This window comes from Taudactylus pleione, unplaced genomic scaffold (genome assembly GCF_031769625.1).
Source record: "Taudactylus pleione unplaced genomic scaffold, aTauple2 ptg000145l, whole genome shotgun sequence".
In the NCBI taxonomy this organism is placed as follows: domain Eukaryota; kingdom Metazoa; phylum Chordata; class Amphibia; order Anura; family Myobatrachidae; genus Taudactylus; species Taudactylus pleione.
This window is the reverse complement of record NW_028284547.1, coordinates 5,313,193-5,336,086: the sequence shown is the minus strand read 5'-3', so window position 1 is coordinate 5,336,086 and position 22,894 is coordinate 5,313,193. Positions and strand designations below refer to the sequence as shown.

Below are 22,894 nucleotides of genomic sequence, written 5' to 3'. Positions count from 1 at the left end.
TGGCATATTGGCAAGTTTACGTTTCTCTTCAGATGATTTAAATGTTTTTTTCAAGGTCATTTTCCTGAACTTTGTCATTTGGGATTGTATGTGCCCTCTACTATGACATTGGGCATCGGCCTTGGCAGACGACGTTGATGGCATGTTATCGTCTATGTCATGACTAGGGGCAGCAGCTTCAGCACTAGGAGGAAGTGGTTCTTGATCTTTCTCTATTTTATTTTTATCGGAGAAAGTTTGGTCCTCCATTTATGTTATATCGATTTGATATATACGTGCGGCTAAACACAGAAAATATTTTTTTTTTTGGTTTGGACTGGAGTGTACTTTGGGGGTTACAGCACCCTTTAACAGTCAAGCCAGCCGGCCCTTTACTTATGACACAGGTGCACGCTTGGCACTACTTTGTTGATGCACGTGTGGCTACTGCGCACACAATTCACAAACACAGAAAATATTTTTTTTTTGGTTTGGACTGGAGTGTACTTTGGGGGTTACAGCTCCCTTTAATGGTCAAGCCAGCCGGCCCTTTACTTATGACACAGGCGCACGCTTGGCACTACTTTGTTGATGCACGTGCGGCTACTGCGCACACAATTCACAAACACAGAAAAAATATTTTGTTATTTGGTTTGGAGTGTACTTTGGGGGTTACAGCACCCTTTAACGGTCAAGCCAGCTGGCCCTTTACTTATGACACAGGCGCACGCTTGGCACTACTTTGTTGATGCACGTGCGGCTACTGCGCACACAATTCACAAACACAGAAAATATATATTTTTTTGGTTTGGACTGGAGTGTACTTTGGGGGTTACAGCACCCTTTAACGGTCAAGCCAGCCGGCCCTTTACTTATGACACAGGCGCATGCTTGGCACTACTTTGTTGATGCACTTGCGGCTACTGCACACACAATTCACAAACACAGAAAAAATATTTTGTTATTTGGTTTGGAGTGTACTTTGGGGGTTACAGCACCCTTTAATGGTCAAGCCAGCCGGCCCTTTACTTATGACACAGGCGTACGCTTGGCACTACTTTGTTGATGCACATGCGGCTACTGTGCACACAATTCACAAACACAGAAAATATATATTTTTTGGTTTGGACTGGTGTGTACTTTGGGGGTTACAGCACCCTTTAACGGTCAAGCCAGATGGCCCTTTACTTATGACACAGGCGCACGCTTGGCACTACTTTGTTGATGCACGTGCGGCTACTGCGAACACAATTCACAAACACAGAAAATATTTTTTTTTTTGGTTTGGACTGGAGTGTACTTTGGGGGTTACAGCACCCTTTAACGGTCAAGCCAGCCGGCCCTTTACTTATGACACAGGCGCATGCTTGGCACTACTTTGTTGATGCACGTGCGGCTACTGCACACACAATTCACAAACACAGAAAATATATTTTGTTATTTGGTTTGGAGTGTACTTTGGGGGTTACAGCACCCTTTAATGGTCAAGCCAGCCGGCCCTTTACTTATGACACAGGCGCATGCTTGGCACTACTTTGTTGATGCACGTGCGGCTACTGCACACACAATTCACAAACACAGAAAAAATATTTTGTTATTTGGTTTGGAGTGTACTTTGGGGGTTACAGCACCCTTTAATGGTCAAGCCAGCCGGCCCTTTACTTATGACACAGGCGTACGCTTGGCACTACTTTGTTGATGCACGTGCGGCTACTGTGCACACAATTCACAAACACAGAAAATATATATTTTTTGGTTTGGACTGGTGTGTACTTTGGGGGTTACAGCACCCTTTAACGGTCAAGCCAGCCGGCCCTTTACTTATGACACAGGCGCATGCTTGGCACTACTTTGTTGATGCACGTGCGGCTACTGCACACACAATTCACAAACACAGAAAAAATATTTTGTTATTTGGTTTGGAGTGTACTTTGGGGGTTACAGCACCCTTTAATGGTCAAGCCAGCCGGCCCTTTACTTATGACACAGGCATACGCTTGGCACTACTTTGTTGATGCACGTGCGGCTACTGTGCACACAATTCACAAACACAGAAAATATATATTTTTTGGTTTGGACTGGTGTGTACTTTGGGGGTTACAGCACCCTTTAACGGTCAAGCCAGCCGGCCCTTTACTTATGACACAGGCGCACGCTTGGCACTAATTTGTTGATGCACGTGCGGCTACTGTGCACACAATTCACAAACACAGAAAATAATTTTTTTTTGGTTTGGACTGGAGTGTACTTTGGGGGTTACAGCACCCTTTAACGGTCAAGCCAGCTAGCCCTTTACTTATGACACAGGCGCACGCTTGGCACTACTTTGTTGATGCACGTGCGGCTACTGCGCACACAATTCACAAACACAGAAAACATATTTTGTTATTTGGTTTGGAGTGTACTTTGGGGGTTACCACACCCTTTAACGGTCAAGCCAGCTGGCCCTTTACTTATGACACAGGCGCACACTTGGCACTACTTTGTTGATGCATATGCGGCAACTGCGCACACAATTCACAAACACTGAAAAAATATTATTTTTTTAGCACTTGGCGGGAGCACCCGTGATGGACAGAGCACCCCCTGGACAACACTACAGCACTCCTTTAGGACTGGGACACTGCACAGGACTTTGAAGTGGACACAGCCCCTATGGAGAACTGACTGCACAACACAGTCCAGCCAGCCCCTATGGACTTTGAAGTAGTGGACACAGCCCCTATTAACAACAGCAGCACAGCACAACACAGCCAGCCCCTATGGACTTTGAAGTAGTGGACACAGCCCCTATGGACAACAGCAGCACAGCGCAGCACAGCACAGCACAACACTACTCTGCACTACACTACACTACACAGCCCAGCCAGCCCTAACTCCCACCCTCCCTCTTCACTGTCCACAGCCGAGTGAGAAAATGGCGCTGACGCAGGAACCTTATATAGGATCCAAAACCCGCGAGTCCCGGAAGGCGGGATGATGACGTTTTGCCTCGATTTCAGATCCGAGTCAGGCGGGAAAAGTCGAGCCTGACTCGGATCTGCCTCGGATCGGGGGGGCTCGGGGGGGGTTCAGATTTCAGAAATCCGAACCCGCTCACCCCTATTACACATCAGAGGATTCACACAGGAGAGAAGCCATTTACATGTTCTAAATGTAGCAAATGTTTTAACAATAAGCGATCACTTGTTAGACATCAGAGGAGTCACAAAGGAGAGAAACCCTATAAATGCAGAGAATGTAGTAAGAGATTTACTACATAGATATCACTTATTAATCACATGAGTTATCACTCTGAAGGCCAGAATGTATCATGGTCTTCATATGCTAGATAACTTGTATCACTTCTATATGTTTACATGTGAGGACATTATTATTTTCTGAATGTTAAAGGTGTTTTATATAAATCAGTCTTCTAAAAGACATGAGAGAAGAAACATCTGCAGTTTATCTTCTGTACCCTTGTAATGTAATAAACAATGTGTATGTTGAACCAAACGTACCGTATTGCTTGAAATAATGATTTATCTTTTTTAAATGCAATTTGTACTTATAATGGCAAAAGGTGGTGCTACTTCTGACACCTAACACTGTAGAACACACCAAACAAAAGAGAAAATATTAGTTATACTGGAATATTGACTATTTCAAAGAAAATACATAGGGGGAATGTGTTGCTTCACTTTACTTAATCGGTTCCTGATCAAAACCTAATGATCAATCCAAGAGATCTAACACAATTGAGACAATATAAAAATATGGTGAGGAGAACGGATCTTTTATCAAAGTCACTTTGATTGGAATCTATTTTATGTCAATTTAAAACAGAGATAATACTAAGCTCATATGAAGCTGTTCTGTTTTTTTGTAATACAATGTGTGGTTGATGTTCTTAAAGATTCAGTTTTTTTGGTAATTTTACAAATAACTAGAGAAAGAAATAGCACAATATGTGAACCAGACCTTAGTAAAATATAATTGAATTTGTATCAAAATGGTATCTAGAGCGAACCCCTACTCACTTAACATAGCGGGGGAAAACTCCTACAGAGGTATATTTTGGTGTATTTTGATCCCCAAAGGACAGAGATTATATTCCTTGGGCTTTGCTTTTTAATTGTGGGTTTTCTATAGTGTACATCACTTACATTCATAAACAGTGGTGTGTACTTATAGCGGTATCTTTACAGCTGGTTTACTGTTGTGCATACCAGTAATCACGGTGAGAGAAGTGGAGTCATTCATATAGGGGTTTCTCTTGTTCACATGCAGATGACCATTTTAAAAAATTCTGATACATTTTGAAAATATTCCAAATTTTTCATAAAGAAAAGTTCAGCAAAGCAACAATAAAAGACCATTTATATACCAATTAATTTACATCTGACTGAGGTCTAGTTCACATTGTGCTATTTCTTTCTCTATTTATATGTAAAATAACCTAAAATATGAAATTTTTGAAAACACAAACCACACATTCTAATAAAGAAAGCAGAACTTCTTATTTTCTTTAGCGTTAGGGGCATGATTCAGACCCGGTTGCAAGCGCTGTGCTCTCGCAAGCGGTCCGATGGTCTGCATATGTGCGAACTACTCTGTGCAATCGCAAACCGCTCGCTCGCCCAGCAAAACCAGTCCAGTGTAATGAGTGACAGGATAGTCTATTTGTGGGTGGTAACAGGGGCAGTCCAGTATTAATGGGGGGTTGGAGATGTGAACACAGGCGTGCCTGAGTGTTTCAATGCCTTTTCAGAGGCATACATAATTAGCAGGCAGTGTCATAGTACATGTCACCAGCCTTTATTTACACTGAAATCCTCACAGTGCTTGCTATAGGGTAAAGCAACCACAAGCACTGCGTTTGCTTCCGATGGTCCTTGATGTGCCGATGTTTTCAATCACTTCCTGGAGATGATGTGTGCTGGTGGGTGGCTCTGCCTACGTTAATGGGCATATGCTTACACAAAGTGATTGCTCACCAAGACATGGTGGGCATGCTAATGCCTTGGTGAGTGATTCCTTCCCATCCCGTCACTCTGAAAAATGTGCATGCACATCTAGCGAGCATACAGCATCTTGCAAGCGGGTCTGAATCTGGCCCTAAGTATTAACTCTGTCTTAAATTCACATAAAGTAAATTCCACTCATGGTGACTTTTATAGTAGCTCCATTCTCCGCACCATGGGCCTGATTCAGACACTTCGCTAGCAAGCAATCACTCAGAGTGAGCGATGTTCTTCAATATGCGCATACGTACACTTCATATTGTGCGTGCGCAAACTAGAACGAGCGATGGTTAAACTCTCGCTCGCTAAGCATAGACACCCCAGCTGAATGAGTGACAGGTCAAGCCATTTGTGGGTGGTAACAGGGGCATGACACTGGAAACAGGGGAGTGGAGGTGCGAACACAGGTATGCCTAAGAATTTTAACGCCATTTCAGAGGCATACATAATATAACAGCCAACATCATAGGACATGTCACTTGCTAGAAATTTACACTGAAGTGCTCGCAGTGCTTGCCCTAGGGTATAGTCAACCTCAAGCGCTGTGATCGCAGCTGAGGTGCTCGATGTACCAATGGTTTCATGCACTTCCTGGAGATGACATATGCAAGTGGGTGTCTTAAAACAGGCTGGTGGGCATCTACATACAAAAAGTGGGAGTGCTTATGACTTGCCCTGCGAGTGGCTGCCTTGATGTCGCTTAGCCAAATTTCCATGAGGTCGGAGCGATCGATTGCATCTAGCTAATGGGTCTGAATCAGGTCCCATATTTTTATATTATCCTGGAATATTGTACTGGTCTAAAACATAACTTTATATATTTTCCATAAAAGTAAAATTATCCAAATTGATTAATTATAGAAATATATTACAACATAAAATATTAGTAAAGAAAGGGGCAAATAGGTAAAAAGAATTGATCAAAAAAAATCAATGGAACTGGTGCAAATGTTGATTGTGCATCCAATGTTGTGACTGATCTCTGTAATATACAGCTGTTCTGCTCATGCAGGTGCTGGGACTAGTACAATAAAGAGCTTTCTATCCATTTAAAAGTCCTCTCAGTACAGGAATTCCTTCTATAGGAAAAAAGTGTGTGATAAATCTATAAATAATGTGCTTATTTACCCCTTAGTATATATGCATGTACATAGTATTAGGAATGTTGTACACAGATATACTGTGCATTATTTTCAATATTAGAAGAGGAGGTTCACCCCATCTTAGTACAGTCAGCATTAAAGTCAGCAGTCAGCATGAGTCATCACACCTGTCATTCTCTCCAGTCTGAAGGAACCATTGTTTAATTATGCTAACAATGTTTCTAAAAGAAGATGTTTATCTGTCATTAAGAACCTAGAAAGGAATAAGCTAATCAACAAGGTGAACCAACTTTGAGCTCTACATTCTAGAACATATCCTCGGGGGGAATAAGAAGGTTACCTGTTAGCATTTTAAAGAGCAATCTTTTTGTTTCTGGGCTGAGAGGTTGTGCTCTGCCAGGGGGTCAGATCAATAAACCCAATATGCTCACAAAGGTTTGTTATGAGTCCCGGCCATTGCTGGGCTACTGGGTCACCACATCATTTCACATGTGCTGCCTGATGGTCCCACTGGTTGCTAGACAATTGGTACTCCAAGCAGCCACATTGAATTTTTGTCCCAGCTGTTTCTTAGCAGCCGGTATGCTGGCTCTATGTGCAGCACTTCAGCTGCTTGTATATTTATTTAGGGGGCAAGTCTCTCTTCTTTTATCCCATTGGTTCAAGTGTCTGTTATTCAGCCCCACATATTCCTGCCAGTGATAGTTTATACTTTAGTGTAACCTTCTAGTCCTATTCCTCTCACTTCTAGCATTGAAACCATCTGCTGCTTTTTTCCTACTATGCTGTTTGCTCCTGGTATTCCAGTCTGTACTGGGACTTGTCTCTTGTCTTATCCCTGCTGTGTATCCCACCTGCAGTCTACCCCAGCTCAAGTGCCATTGTTAATTCATGTGACCAAACTACCATGGATAGCTATTAAGGCCTCAGTTCTGCAATGGAATTGTCCTAAGCCCATCATCTCCAGCTTAAAGCTGCAATTATCTGTTAATTGTATAACCCCCTACTGTCTAGGAAGTTAACACCTGGTGGCATCCTAATTAATGGTGAGTGCATCTAATTCTTAGGGTACAATTGGCTGCTGTTATAGATAAAAATGACAGATTAAGGGTTTTTGAGTTGATGCATCACTTCAACAGGAATGCTGCCTGCTGATCTTCATGAGGATCTATCCCAAAATATGATAGATTTAGTAGATTAATGTGGAAAAGGTGTGGAATTGGTGCTACCCATTGGGTTACTACAGTAGAAGGTATAATTAAAATACTTATGCATAAATGTTGAATGTTTGTCTGTATTTTCCTTTTGTATTCATCTGGTTGAGATGTTTTTCATATGAGCATGAATAATTGACAAAAAAGAACAATGTGTAGTATTGCCCAGAGTTATTGATATTTGTGATTACAACATAAGAGGGGGATGCCCAAACTCACTGAACAGAGATTAGTTAACTGCTTAACAGGGGTCTTTTTCTTTCAATTAGTATGGTATATAAAACCTCCTACATACAGTAAGCTTTATATTACAGGAAAAAAGGGGCTGCATACCAAGACTTACTTGGTGGAAGCTGGGATAACTCTCTAAAAAGGTATCTTTATTTTCCCTTCTTTTTTTCTGCAGATTAGACAAGGGTGGGTACTTCCTCTTATGAAGCAACTTACTCACAACAAATGAAGTACAGTTACTCCTTTAAAAGGTATCTTTGTTTTTCCTTCTTTTTTCCTGCAGATTTAGACAAGGGTGGGTACTTCCTGTTATGATGCACCTTACTCACAATAAATGAAGTACAGTTACTACTTTAAAAAGTATGTTTTTCTAAAGATAAACACATAGACAAAAATTGATGCTCTTTTGTAAAGCGCATCTCACTCACTTTGAGTAAACGTAGATAAAACCTATCATGGTATCTTTAACCTGGGTTAATAACTGTGTACCATTACTCACAAAATTGTCAGTGTATTCACATTCAGAAGGGTATATTTTCTTTAAAATGGTCATCACAATCATACACAAGATTCCCATAGTGAATGTATCAATAAACTTTATTTACATAACATAATATATATATATATATAAACTTAGTTATATGTACAGTAAAAGGTGATTATAGGGGGTCAACAAGACTGATCTATTTATGTCCCGTGGATATACTGGTTTGGTTCCAGTTTTCAATTTGTACATTTGTCAAATATCCCAAAAATAAAATAATTTGAAGATAAATTATCTTCTATCAATTATATGGTACAAATTGAGAGAAAAATAAACTCTTTTTTGGGGGGCACTCAAATTTAGTATTAAAAATGAACTTTTATTAATCCATTTAAAAGATTTATGAAATATTCAAACCAACATATAAGAATAAAAATATTTTTGTACGGCTCATTCACTGGCTATACAAAAGGCAATGAAATATTGTCAGTAATAGTTCAATATAAGAAGTTCAAATACTTTAGTAATGTAACTACAATCACAAACACACAAAATATAGCAGAAATCTGTGTGGATCTATACAAATTGTACAGTATACTGAGTCCCTTTAAATTGGATCATAGATACTTATATCCTAGGTCTCTGGATTCCAATTACTCAATCAGCCAATATATAGTGAATGTGGTTTCCTTGTCCTGGCACACAGTACATGCAGATATCACATTATATTTGGTAGATGGTAACAAATGTGGTTATTCCCTATATAAAGACCACACACTACAGGTATTGCGTAAACTTGATAATGAGAATTTATTCATACATTGAAATTAATGAAGAAAAATTACATCTGGTAAATCACATCTATATTGTGTGCTGATATAGCTGCTATTCCCTCTGCACAAGGTTTAGACAGGGAAATGCAATGAACAGCCAAAATGGAGTAAAACATGTAATATCATTATAGAGGTTCAAAAAAAATTTAATTTTTGTAGCAGTAAATAGTTATTCAGACCATCACAGAAAATCTTGTTTATCATGTAATGCTATACAATATGTACAATCTTATTAGATATTAGTTTGAGTAACTATAACCTCTATTGTAAGGAAATTAAGATATAATTATTCCATCAGCAGCATATAATATATGTAGATTTCTTTATCTTTGACATAGAGTATATATGCAGGTATCACACTCTATCTGGTAACTGATGCACATGAGAATTTATCTCCTATTAGCATCTACATTTGCACCCACCATAGGTGTTACAGTGATAAAATAATAAATATTCAGCATATATAGACAAGAGTAGAGGAAATAGATATACACAGAACAGATCCCTCTCTGGCATACTCTGGTGCAGCTGTTTCTCCCTTGATGCAAAGCATTAATACAGGGAGAGAGCATACCTCATAGTCTGCTATGGGATTTGAATAAGTGTAAGAGCATCTGCTTTTGGACTCGCCGCTTTAGGGCACCTTGTTATAATAGTGCAAGGACCTCCAATTCGGATAGTGCAATGAGAGTAACCCAATACTTAAGTAAGAGAGAGTATAAGATAGTGGTCAAAGACGGAAAAGACTAACAGGGTTATTCAATATGGGTGCGAAAACATTGTTTTTGCATTAATATCAGAGGTATGACGTCATTATCGCAGGTTTTACTTTTACACCGTATTCAATTTCAAAGACTTATCGCAGTTTTGAAAAGTCTTTGATAAAAAACGGGGATAACTTTTCACCATTGAATAGGTGTGGAAAAAAGTGCAGAATTGGGGTTTAGGGGTGCAGGCTTAAAAAAAATAGCCTGTACCCCTGGGAATGACATTTAAAAAAGAACTGTGTCAAAAAAAGTTTTAAAAAAAAATAGGGACACCCCAAAAAATGTATTTAAAAATTGGGGTGTAAAAAAAAAAATGGGAAAAAATTGTTTAAGAATAGAGAAATAGGTTCAGGGCTATTCTGCAAGTATGCGGCAGGTGTTTTGAAGAATAGAATTATAGCGGCAGGTGCACAAATGCAGAATTTTTAAAAACTTACTGTAGGGACATAAAAATATGCTGGTACCCATTTTCATGTACCCCAAATTTGATGGGAGCACTTAAAAAAATGAAAAAAATAACCTAAGTGCTCTTCTGCATCACTTCTTCAATGTCGGAAAAAAAACACCTGCTGCGGCTATTTAAATCCCCGACTTTCAATTAAAGGCTAAAATGGGGGTACCCATAGTGATCCCCCATGTTTTTACAACTTTAGGGGGTCTTACAATTTTTTTAAGGAAAAATTTGTAACTTTGCGCAAATCCAACTTCGGAGTTTCCCGTTTCCGTAAATTTTGTATTGAATACGGGGATAAGCGGGAGCACGCCCGATACTTTAACGCAGGTAAAAACTCCGATATGAAACGTTAACTTCGACAGTGAAGTTAACATTTCATATTGAATACCCCTCTAAATGAGCAAAAAATCTGTGCACCTTTTCACAGTAATGCAAGCTGCTGATCCTCCATATGCTATTAAGTGTTGGTGGGGAGTGAGCGGCGCAGAACTAGTGCTGACAGGAGAATGTAGTCCAGTAACATGGAGTGTGCGTATCCTAAGGTGGTGGGAGGACTCTGAAATCTATAGACATTTCAGGGTCCACACCCACCTCAACTACCTGGAAAACACAGAGTCCATTGAGAAAAAGAAAGGAAGTATACCTGCTACCATATAGGTATTACTGCAAACCGCAAGTGCCTGGATGCAGTCTCAGTATACTGGTGTTCTTCAGCTATGTGTGCTGTGTTGCCATTCTCACAGGGTAGCCTGCATGTGCACTGCAGGTCCCTGTCTTACAGATGGCCATTTTGCTGTTTGCTTCTTCAGTGTGCAGCTTCCTAATTACTAAAACTATAATACTCTGTCTTTGCATGTACACTAACTTTGCCTCCATGCTGCAATAACTTCCCCAATCCCTACAGCTGTGTGTTCTCCCAACTGTGCTAATCTGCATGCCCTCATCCACACCAATGTCTTTCCCCATGTGCACCACCCTGTCTTCCTGCATCCATGCCACTGTGTTTCCTTCCATCTTCACCACTGCCTTGTTCCCAGCCACATCATTCTGTCCTCCCCTCATCTCTGCCACTCTTTCTTCCTCCATCTGCACCACTCTGCCCCCCCAACTATGCCACTCTGTCTTTTCCCTTCCCATCTGCACCAAACTGTCTTCCCCAATCCCTATTGTTGTGTGTTCTCCTATTGTGCTAGTCTGTATTCCTCATCCACACCAATCTGTCTTAACCCATCTGGTCTGCTCTATCTTCCCGCATCCATGCTACTCTGTATTCCCCATTCATGTTGCTCTGTTCCCCCAAACTGTGCCACTATGTCTCCCCCCATGTGCACAACTGTTTTCAACCCATCTGCATAACTTTGGCTCACCCCATCTGTACTGCTTAATCCTCCCTTCTGCATGCTTTTCTATCTGCCCTATACACAACATTATGTCTTCTACCCCCATCCACCATACTCTGATCTCATCTGTGCAGTTATATACTCTGCTCAGACCTCAGTTGCATAGACTGCATTTGTGTATTCCAATGAGCACACAATTCTGTGAAAAAGCAGCTCCACCATTTTGTGAGTGACAGCAATCTCACTCTGTGAGAGTGCTGAATCTGCAGTTAACCACTTTGTGTCATGGCATACCATATCTGTATTATTATGCAAGGAACACATCCATTAAGTTGTCAGCCTTAATGATCGTAATTTAATTTCTTTTGTGGAGTTTGAGTGGCAGAAATTCAATATATAAATAAAAATCCAACATGGACCAGCACTCTCCTGACTGGTTGCAGCATTTCCGGTGCCCTCAGGATACATCCATATAGAAATACCAACACATACAAGCTGCGGTACTCGGAGGTTTGAAAATATCAAATCTATATTAAACAAACATCTATAACACCACCAACGTTTTGGGGACACACCTGCCTCTTTGCCACTGAAGTGGGTTACCCGTGCGAATATATTATCTTTGCTACTTTTTGATTTTTTACACAGCAGTTGTTCTCTATTCATCTCTAATACCTTAATTTTTGTAGATTCTAAATGTTGTCTATTATATCCATGGGCCACAAATTTATCAAACACTTCATTAATCTTGTGACTTTTTTTGTAATTTATTCTGCGAATTTGAATAATTTCATATTATGATAACCTTTGTTTTAAAATCCTTGGATGGGAGCTTTGATAGTGGAGCAAAGAATTGTGGTCTGTGGCCTTCCTAAATAGTGTTGTGTTCACCTTATTCCCATCCCTACTAATTCTCACATCTAAAAAATCAATATGTTCAAGACTCTTCACATAAGTGAACTTAACCGGACATGATGTACTGTTATGGCCCTCCATTAGATCAATAAACTCATAGCTAGAGCCTCTCCACAAAATAAAAAAGTAATCTATAAACTGTACATATATGTAATATAAACCTTAAGGATAATGCTGCATTCAAATCTTAATTAATCACCATTAAAAGTTATGTTTTAATTGTTATGTGAAGAGTTGATAAAGAGTGCCCCCACAAAATAATCACTTTCTTCTTTCTGCCCTTGCAGAAAACCCAATGTCTACAAAAGACAACATGCATATAAAATGCAGGTACATGTGATGTATATATGATGTATATCACTGTTATGTTGATATTTCAGTGACCATTATTCTGGGTCATAGCTGTGCTGAATCAATACACAATTACCTCAGCCCAGGGCTCATATACCCTAATCAGGATCAATATTCTGGATCAGACTTACTGAAAAGGTTCACAATTTACCTAAAGCCAGAGCACATGTATCTATGATATGGGGTGAGGGCACAAAATGCATCTGCAGAGTCCTATATCCATAAAGTAATAATGTTGTTGTGTTTAGGAATATTTCAGCAAACAATCAATATATATGCACATGTGTATAATGAAAAATTAAAACAGAAAATATATATTTAAAATATACACTTGTACACTGCACATGTACCTATGATATGGGGTAAGGGCACAAAATGAACCTGCAGTATCCTATATCCATGTAGTAATAATCATGTAATGTATATATATATATATATATATATATATATATATATTAAAACAAAAATAAGGAGCGCACCATCGTGAACCATATAACAGAAATTATTTATTAAGCTTCAATGAGAACGCTCACATTATGATAATCATAAATCAGCATATAAACATGGCTCCGGCAGTCACTGCACCGCTATCCGTCCGTGTGCTCCGACTGAGCGTCGCGGCTTCAGGATAAGACCCGGACCTTAATTTTCATGCTGGCTGAAACACCGTCAGCATCACCTCCAATCCCAAGTGCGTTTCGTCATATAATTAGACTTCGTCAGTGGGTCACGCTCACGGTCAAAGCCTAATTATATGCCAAAACGTGTTTGGGATTGGAGGTGATGCTGACGGTGTTCCATTCAGCACAAAATTTAAGGTCCGAGTTTTACCCTGAAGCCGCGATGCTCAGTCGGAGTACACGGACGTATAGCAGTGCAGTGACTGCTGGAGCCTTGTTTATATGCTGATTTATGTCCTCATCGAAGCTTAATAAATTATTTCTGTTATATGGTTCACAATGGTGCGCTCCTTATTGATGTTTTAATAGAATTACGGCTCAGAAGGTGGGCTAAGGAGGTGAGCAGCAAACATCAAATACCTTTAGAAGAACTGGTTGGAAAAGTTACTTTTCAAGCTCCAAAAAAACTTTGCGCAACAGATCTTTTTTCAAAACTATACGTACCTTTCATGAGAGGATGAACCAACATAGGTCCTCCATACGGTTGGCTTTCAAAACTGGAACCTCTGACAAACCGGTGGCTACCCATTTTTTGAAAGCAGGACATCAGCTGTCAACATTACGCTGTATGATTACAGATTGGACACCACCCTTACAAAGAGGGGGGATCGTGGCTTGAAGCTACTGAAGAAAGAAGCGTGGTGGATATATCATTTGGATACAGTGGCCCCTAGAGGCCTGAATGAGATGAACTCACTTTCTATTTTTGTATGAATATTGAGTGTTCAAGTAGGTTCCATATTAGTAGTTTTTCATTTTTCTTTTTTTCTTTTTCTTTTTTATTACTATTTTTTTCGATAGCTGGTGATTGGGTCTACTGCTTTATTAATGAGTGATTTATGCAATTGTTCTATAGTAAAGATTGTTTATTTCTTAAATGTTGCTAATGTGCTCCCAGGTACCCGCTTGCACTAAGCGTATATATCATGATATTTCCATTTATAAAAAATGCTGGCACATTTGATTGTTGAAAACATTGCCACATATGTTGGTGAGTGTTCTTTTGACATCACCTCCGATGTTGGTAATGATAGCCTGCTCGTTGAAATACTAGCAGTCTACTAACAGCATCTGCAGTGGAACGTAAACGATCACCCGGTTGCTAGGTGATGCGTTCCAGGCTCTATGAACATACTGGAAATGCTCCTGTAGGCGATGCTTTTATGAAGCAACAAGGGAGAATGCCCGCACGTGTGAGCCAGGTACTGTATTGTTTAATACATTTTTGTGATCTTGCAATGTAATTCTGCAGTGGAATACAAACGATCACCCAGTTGTTAGGTGAGGCGTTTCAGACTCTATGAGCGTACCGGAAGTGCCCTTTAGGTGATGCCTTTATGAAGCAACATGAGACAATATGTACACATGTGAGGCAGGTAATATATTGTTTAATATATTTTGGCGATCTTGCAATGTAATTCCTAGAACAGTGATCTATAGATTTGTATATGAGGAGGATTTGCTGGTTTGTGCTATAGCAATGCTGATGCTTGTTTGGAGTGTCACTGCTGAGCTGTATTATGATTGATTGCAATGGCTATTTAGTAGCTGGTGGTTTCCTGGGAGCCCATATCTCTATCTGTTGTCTGGTGATATGGCAGGAGCTGGTCTTGAGAAAAGTCAGTGTGTGGACTGAAACGTCAACCAAAGGCTATTGCTATCTACATGGATGTTACAATAAAATGATGAGTATAATTTCAAAATTTTTAAAGAGGCTGGTGAGTGCACTTTTTTTCTGAAAAAAAAAATAAAATATAGTATAGCAATAAATAATTGTAACATTAGTGATGATAAGTAGAACAGGTCTTTCTGCTGAAACTCTGCCCAGACAATAGGTGACTCCAAAACAAAATGTCTCTTTGGTAACATAACCAGGATGCCAGAGACTGATGTGAACTAATTAAAATGCAAGGTGTTACCCCTGCTAAGATTTAACTAGCATTTCTCATTGTTGTAGTTGACTCTAGGGATATTTACACCTCATTTACAAGACAAGGAGATAGGCACGAGAAGCTGCTTCATTGAATGTACTAATGTTATGAAAACCTAATTTACATGTCACCTCCCTTCACATCATCCTGGGAACTACTGGAGAGAGATGGGGGAGGAATAACTATAAATAGGCTGTATCAGGCTACTAATAGCTGATGGCAAAGCTGTTGGTTTAGTTGCTGGTTGGAGAGCTGGGTGGATGGAGGAGTAAGAAAGAGACAGATGGAAGAATCCCCAGAGTAAGGTAATTATATTATTCATGCTTATGTTGCTAAAAACATAAATTATATTATTCATGCTTATGTTGCTAAATACATAAATATTTGTAGATATAATTTTTTTAGATACTGTTTTGTTATCATTACTTAAGTCTTACCTTAACAAAATGTTAAGGGTATTATAATAATATAAACATATGTAAATGGATACATTTCTCTAACAGTTATATTCTAAATTTTGCATTACCTATTAATCAGTTTTGTATTTAAAGAAATCCTGTGTGTGTATATATATATATATATATATATATATATATATAGCTATTACACTGTGAATTTTATATGATTCCACATTATCTTATATGTCACAGGGTAGTTAGACATACTTTAATGATTGTAAATTAATAATGTAAGTTCATGATACATATGTAAATATATATATGATCACTTATCGTCTGTCACCTAAATAGAATGAGCCAAAAACATTTAGTTGTCTCATAATATTAAAAAAACAAAACATTTTCTGAGCAATTACAAAAAGTTGGGCAAAAATTCTGGGAACATATGTGTAACATAGCTAAAGATTATATATCAGTACTATTGTAGATTATATATTTAATAATAAATATTCTATAAAAATTCAATAAATATATGAATCCTTTTGTATAAATTAGTGGTAATCACTGATCATATTTCAAATAGTACTATAATACAAGAAAGGTAAAGGGACATCTTTTGGACAAAAAGAAGACTGCATGGAACAGAGTAATTTCTTATACAGGTAGTCTATTGAATAATAATTATGGGCTTACAGAGTTCTATCTGAAAAGCAGGGGTGCCGAGAGGGGGAGAGTGGGTACTAATTATATGGGCCCAGGCTTGCTGGAGTGGCCTGAGGGGGGCCAGGGTCCAGCACTGATCCCCCCCTCTAACATCACAGCAGCCCAGCACATGCTGCTCTGTGCTGGGCTGCACTGGGAGACTGCTCTCAGCTGCTAAGAAGCAGCCACAGCAGTATCCTATGCCTGTAGGGGGAGAGATCAAGCTGATTGCACCCCCTGCTGGTTATAGACTGGGCTGAGAGGGCTCACAGTGCCCCCCTCACTCGCAGCACTGCAAAACTTTTTTTTAACCTAAGTGTGCATGGTCACACCTCCATCAATTAGACCACACCCTCTTTTACCTGGTCCCAACGTGGCTCTTGGCAGGCCTGCTGAAAAGACACAGTTTTCATTCAGAACCTATGGAGCTAATGTATCAACAAACAGATACATTTAGTTTCCAATTAAAATAATAACTTTCCTCTGTCTCTACCTCTATTTTATGTCTCATTGAAGCTAAAGTTTGACCAGCCATGAAAAAATGCCTGGCTAGCAGTTATTTCATTGTATTAGTGCATGGATAAATCTGTGCATCACTATCTTCCAGGGCCATAACTAGAGTAGTGCAACATGTGCCATGGCATATGGCACTGCAGGGCAGGGGGAGCTGTTCTGGCTTTCAATTTTCTATTTATAATTATTCTCATTTATAGCTTTCTCTTTTTTATCCCCGTCATCTCCTGACCACCCCTATCTACTCCCTGGCTGACTCCCCCTCCATCTGGCTACCTCCCCAAGCACCTTCAGTCACATCCTCTTGTAACACACATTTCAAAACACTGTAATATTTGGGACTCAAACCTATCACCTCTCACATTGCAGTCAGACACCTTTATACATGGAGTTATCTGCCCCACAATTTATGATGGCAGCCACCAACAGACACCAACTCCCAACCCAGGATTTACTATCACACCTTGAATTCCCCTGCCACTGAGTACTGGTGCCGGTGCAGGATACATATGTGGATCTCCCCACAGCTGATATTTGCTGTATTTACACTATAAGTAGAACACTATCAACATTTTTAGTTGGTGATCTACTGTACACTGCTGGCTACAGGATTGTGCATGGCGCTGTTCTAATGGACAAATCCTGCTACAGGTGCATATTTACCTACACTCTACTTCATCTAAAGCTGGTGAGTTCTACTGCATAATTATTGTGTATTATCACTGCAGCCATTGGATACACACTGTATTTGGCAGTGACACCTGGATAACAGTGGTACAGTGGGATTGGTACCCTTTCATCATTGTACAGCACAAATCAGATTTATATTGGCCCTTCCCAATGAGACCACACCCCTTTCTTGGTCTTGCATCTTATGTCCCTATTGGAAAAATAGGGAGGGGAAAATGAAACCAATGTTTATTCTGGCCCAGTGCACGTTAAAGTCTACTTATTGCTCTGCTATCCCCCATAGGAAGAAGAGAGGAGTCAGCTGCTGTACAGCAGCAGCAATCAGCCTCTGTCTGAAGCCCAGCTCACAACAGCATGTGCTGGGCTTCTGACAGGTCAGAAGGGGGGTAGGCATCAAACTTATGCCCATGCTGGGCTCTGCTAACAAGCATATACCTGGCTTAATTAGTATGTGCTCCCTCTCTTGGTTCCCTTGCCTGTGAGCATATAGCCTCAAGTCACAAATCTAGTAAATTATCTTACATATTACTTATTACTATTACTGTGCATTGGGTCAGTATATACAAAAGAGTATCTAGGCAGCAGCTCCTTCAAAGTATCTTATATAATAAACTGTACATCAAGTTAGTTTATATAAAGGGGTATCTAGATTGCAGCTCCATCATAGTATCTTACATATTACTCTTTGCATAACGTTAGTATATATAAATGGGTATCTACGTGGCAGCTCCATCATAGTATCTTATATATTACTCAGTGTATCAGGTTAGTATATATAAAAGGGTATCTAGTTGGAAGCTCCATCATAGTATCTTATATATTACTCATTGTATCAGATTATTATATATAAATGGGTATCTAGGTGACAGTTCCATCATAGTATCTTACATATTACATATTACTCTGTGCATCAGGTTAGTATATACAAATGGGTATCTAGGTGGCAGCTCCATCATAGTATCTTATATATTACTCTGTGCATCAGGTTAGTATATATAAAGGGGTATCTAGGTGACTGCTGCATCATAGTATCTTACATATTACCCTGTGCATCAGGTTAGTATATATAAAGGGGTATCTAGGTGACAGCTCCATCATAGTATCTTACATATTACTCTGTGCATCGCGTTAGTATATATAAATGGGTATCTAGGTGGCGGCTCCATCATAGTATCTTATATATTATTCTGTGCATCAGGTTAGTATATATAAAAGGGTATCTAGTTGGCAGCTCCATCATAGTATCTTACATATTACTCTGTGCATATGGTTAGTATATATAAATGGGTATCTAGGTTGCATCTCCATTATAGTATCTTATATGTTACTCTGTGCATCAGGTTATTATATATAAATGGGTATCTAGGTGACAGCTCCATCATATTATCTTACATATTACTCTGTGCATCAGGTTAATATATATAAATAGGTATCTAGCTGGAAGCTCCATCATAGTATCTTACATATCTTACATATTATTCTGTGCATCAGGTTAGTATATATAAATCGGTATCTAGGTGGCAGCTCCATCATAGTATCTTATAAATTACTCTGTGCATCAGGTTATTATATATAAATGGGTATCTAGGTGGCAGCTCCTTCAAAGTATTTTACATTTTACTCTGTGAATAAGGTTAATATATTTCAAGAGATATTTACTAGCACCTTTCCCTCCCTCACCCATGTTATAACACACTCAACATTGCCCTTTCTCACCTATGTAGAAATACAATCTCTACCTCACACATATAGTAACTTTTTCCCCTCCCTCACTTTTGAAGTAATAAATTACTTTTGATCACACTTACAGTAACAAATTCCCCCTCCCTTACCTGAGTTATAACACATTCTCCTGCCTCACACTGAGGTAACATATTTGAAATTTTCCTTCATCACCTGTGTAGTAACACATTCTCCTCCCATACCTGTAGTACCACATTATCAATTGTAACACATCCCATTCCTCATCTGTCTAGTACCACATTACCCTCCATTACCTCTATAGTGACATTACCCAATCACTGCTGCTGTAACACATTTTCCTCTCTCATATTTCCCTCCCTCACAATTCAAATAGGGGAGCCACACCAACTGCCAGTGATGTTTGGTAGTACTTGGGGTGAAAGTTGCTGTTTAACTATTGAGTGGGTCTGCTGCCACAATGAGACAGTCAGTCAGGACATTGCACAAGGGGAGGAAACATTTTAACCCTTTTCAACCCCTTAGGAATAAAATTTTGAAAAAGTTTTTTTAGTGATTACCTATATCATGGATGAAATATACTACCTGATTTTAATTTTTCTTTTCATTTGGGTCAGTGAGTTGATGAAACAGTGAGTCAGTCAGTGAATCCGTTAGGACATTTGATTTTTTTTATAGATTACTCTCTGCATTAGTCTGAGATAAATACTCACAAATACACAGCCAGACACATGAAAATTAAAGTCATACTACAAATAATTAGTATTTTTAATTAATATTTCTTCTTATAACTTTTATTATACAACCTGCTCTCTACAGCCAATCCTACCCACATATCTTACATAGAAATTTCCTATATACCCTTTGGTTTCTCATACAACAATGATAACTGATACCTCTGCACACATCACACAGAGGTACATGACTGTGAGATGGTCACATTATCCCCATTCTCATGGTGTGTGCAGAGATAATGGTGGCATCCTGTTGCATCAGGTGACAGTAGGTGTGACAGGATCGGTATCATGTTTTACCCATCTATGGTCAGTGCAGGGGGTGAGTAATGTATAATCTGCACATTCTGAGGTCATAGTATGAGGATTAAACAATTATCATAGTAACATTAATAGACTTTCTGTACTATATTAGGGGATGTAGTCGGCATCCCAGTGTGTGGGATACTTATGGTCTTAATACCGGTACCAAAATCCCGAGAGGTTGGGATCCTGGCACCAGTATCCTGACTATCGGCATCCTGATGGTAAGTGTTGGGTAGCAGGGTTATGGTTAGGTACCATGGGGGGAGGTTAGGTTAAGCACTGGGGAGGAGCTATTAGGCTTAGATGCAGGGAAGAGAAGGTTAGGTTTAGGCACTAGGAGGAAGGGTTAGGGTTAGGCACTGGGAAGTGTGGGTTAGGATTAGCAAAGGGGTTTTGGTGAGGGGGTAAAAAAATACTCACTTTTGACTCCTATGGCTGTCATTATTCTGGATGTCAGAATAACACTGTTGGTATTCTGACTAGTGGTATCCTGATAGCTGGGATATCATACTCAACTGCTATTTAAGTATTCGTATCTGCTGCAGGAGGGTAGAGGTCTCTGTGCTACACATCTGACTGGAAATGGTGATATAGCAATTTGAAAAAAAAAAAAAAATAATGGTAAATGACTGTGACATGTTTTTATATATATATATATATATATATATATATATAGTGAATAAAATAAAGTGAATAAAATTGTGCATGAAAAAATAAGTGAATGAAGTTGTGTGTGAAAAAACATAAGTGATAACGTGTTGTATGTAAGTGTGTACTGTTGTTGTATGAAGAGAAAGTGTTGAAACCAATAATAATGTGTACGTGTGTTTGATGATGCACAAAGGAAAAGTGATAGCTATATATATATATATATATATATATACATATATATATAAATTTATATTGTTCTGTATATAACATAATATAACAGTATTATTGTAAAAGTATAATTACCCCAATAAGTTTTTAGTTTTTAAGTATAAACCTTTTTTTCTTATAGGGCAAATAAGGAGCAGAATTCCCACTTAGAATATTAGAAGACACTGTGGAAAGGGACATTATTCTCTGATCAACTCAACTACAGAAGTCATTTCTTCTTACATCTCTGAAGGATTCATAAAAATCTATTCTCATTTCCTGGATAGAAGAAACATTGAGCAACTAAATTTAATCTTATCTAATACATGATGAGTCTCACAGGAGAGAAACTGCATCTGTGCTCTGAGTGTGACAAAAGCTTTACATGTAAATCAAAGCTTGTCCGACATCAGAGGAGTCACACAGGGGAAAAACCATTTACATGTTCTGAATGCAACAAATGTTTTCAACAGAAGCAACTTCTTGTTATACACCAGAGAAATCACACAGGAGAGAGACCATTTTCATGCCCTGAATGCAACAAATGTTTTAAAGAGAAGCGATGTCTTGTTATACACAAGAGGAGTCATACAGGAGATAAACCATTTAAATGTACTGAATGTATCAAATGTTTTTCCCAAAGTTCACATCTTGCTATACATCAGAGAGTTCACATAGGAGAGAAACCATTTACATGTACTGAATGTAGCAAATGTTTTTCCCGGAGGTCACATCTTATTGCACATCAGAGGATTCACACAGGAGAGAAACCATTTACATGTACTGAATGTAGCAAATGTTTTTCCCATAGGTCACATCTTGTTATACATCAGAGAATTCACACAGGAGAGAAACCATTTAAATGTTCTGAATGCAGAAAATGTTTTACAGAGAAGCAACATCTTGTTAAACACCAGAGAATTCACACAGGAGAGAAACCATTTACATGTACTGAATGTAGTAATAGTTTTCCCCAGATGTCACAACTTGTTAGTCATCAGATGAGTCATACAGAAGAGAAACCAATGAAATGCTCTGAATGCAGCAAGTGTTTTGCCCACAAGTCAAATCTTGTCAGACATCAGAGGATTCACACCCGAGTGTTTTACTAGAAAGATATAACATGAGGAGTCACTCTGAAGGCATGTATGTAGCATGTGTTTCATAAGTAATTTAAATGATATTACTATAATATACATTCAATCAAGCCAAAATATTGTCTGAATGTGACGAGTGTTTTATATAAATGAGTCCTGATATAGACAGCAGAGGAAAGACATATGGACTTTTGGGCATTTTCCCCCCTGTATAGTCTCTCTGTTAGGAAATATGGGCTTTATTTAGCAGCAGACACAAGGCCAATATTTATGCAGATCAATTGTATATTTAAAATTGGGCATGTGTGAAATTTGCACTGCGCATTTGTAAGGATTGCTTTGTGATTATCTACATACAGATGATCCATTTGCAAAGTAAGTGTCATGTGGTCAGCATTGGAGGTATGCGCTGGTGTATACTACTGTTTAAGTGCTTTTTCATGTGTTTGTATAAATTAGCTATTGCGATTGCATTCATTGCAAGAGAGCTCTATGGATGCACAGAGAGCTGCAGTGTGTGCAGCTGGTCAGACTTGCCATACATGCTATTAGACATTTTATGTGCATAGAAAGTACCAATGTTATGCAGGAGTGCGACATTGGATGG

At 38.9% G+C, this 22,894-nt stretch overlaps 1 protein-coding gene across 1 annotated transcript in view; it reads left to right on the top strand.

Annotated features, from left to right (window-relative positions):
* Positions 1-22,358, top strand: part of LOC148522652 (uncharacterized) — a 281,599-nt gene extending 259,241 nt beyond the window's left edge. The window contains exons 15-17 of the mRNA XM_088473978.1: positions 3,091-3,167; positions 21,589-22,258; positions 22,300-22,358. Coding sequence (XP_088330104.1) covers positions 3,091-3,167; positions 21,589-22,258; positions 22,300-22,358 — 806 coding nt within the window. The remainder of the gene's footprint in view (positions 1-3,090; positions 3,168-21,588; positions 22,259-22,299) is intronic.
* The last annotated feature ends 536 nt before the right edge of the window (positions 22,359-22,894 follow it).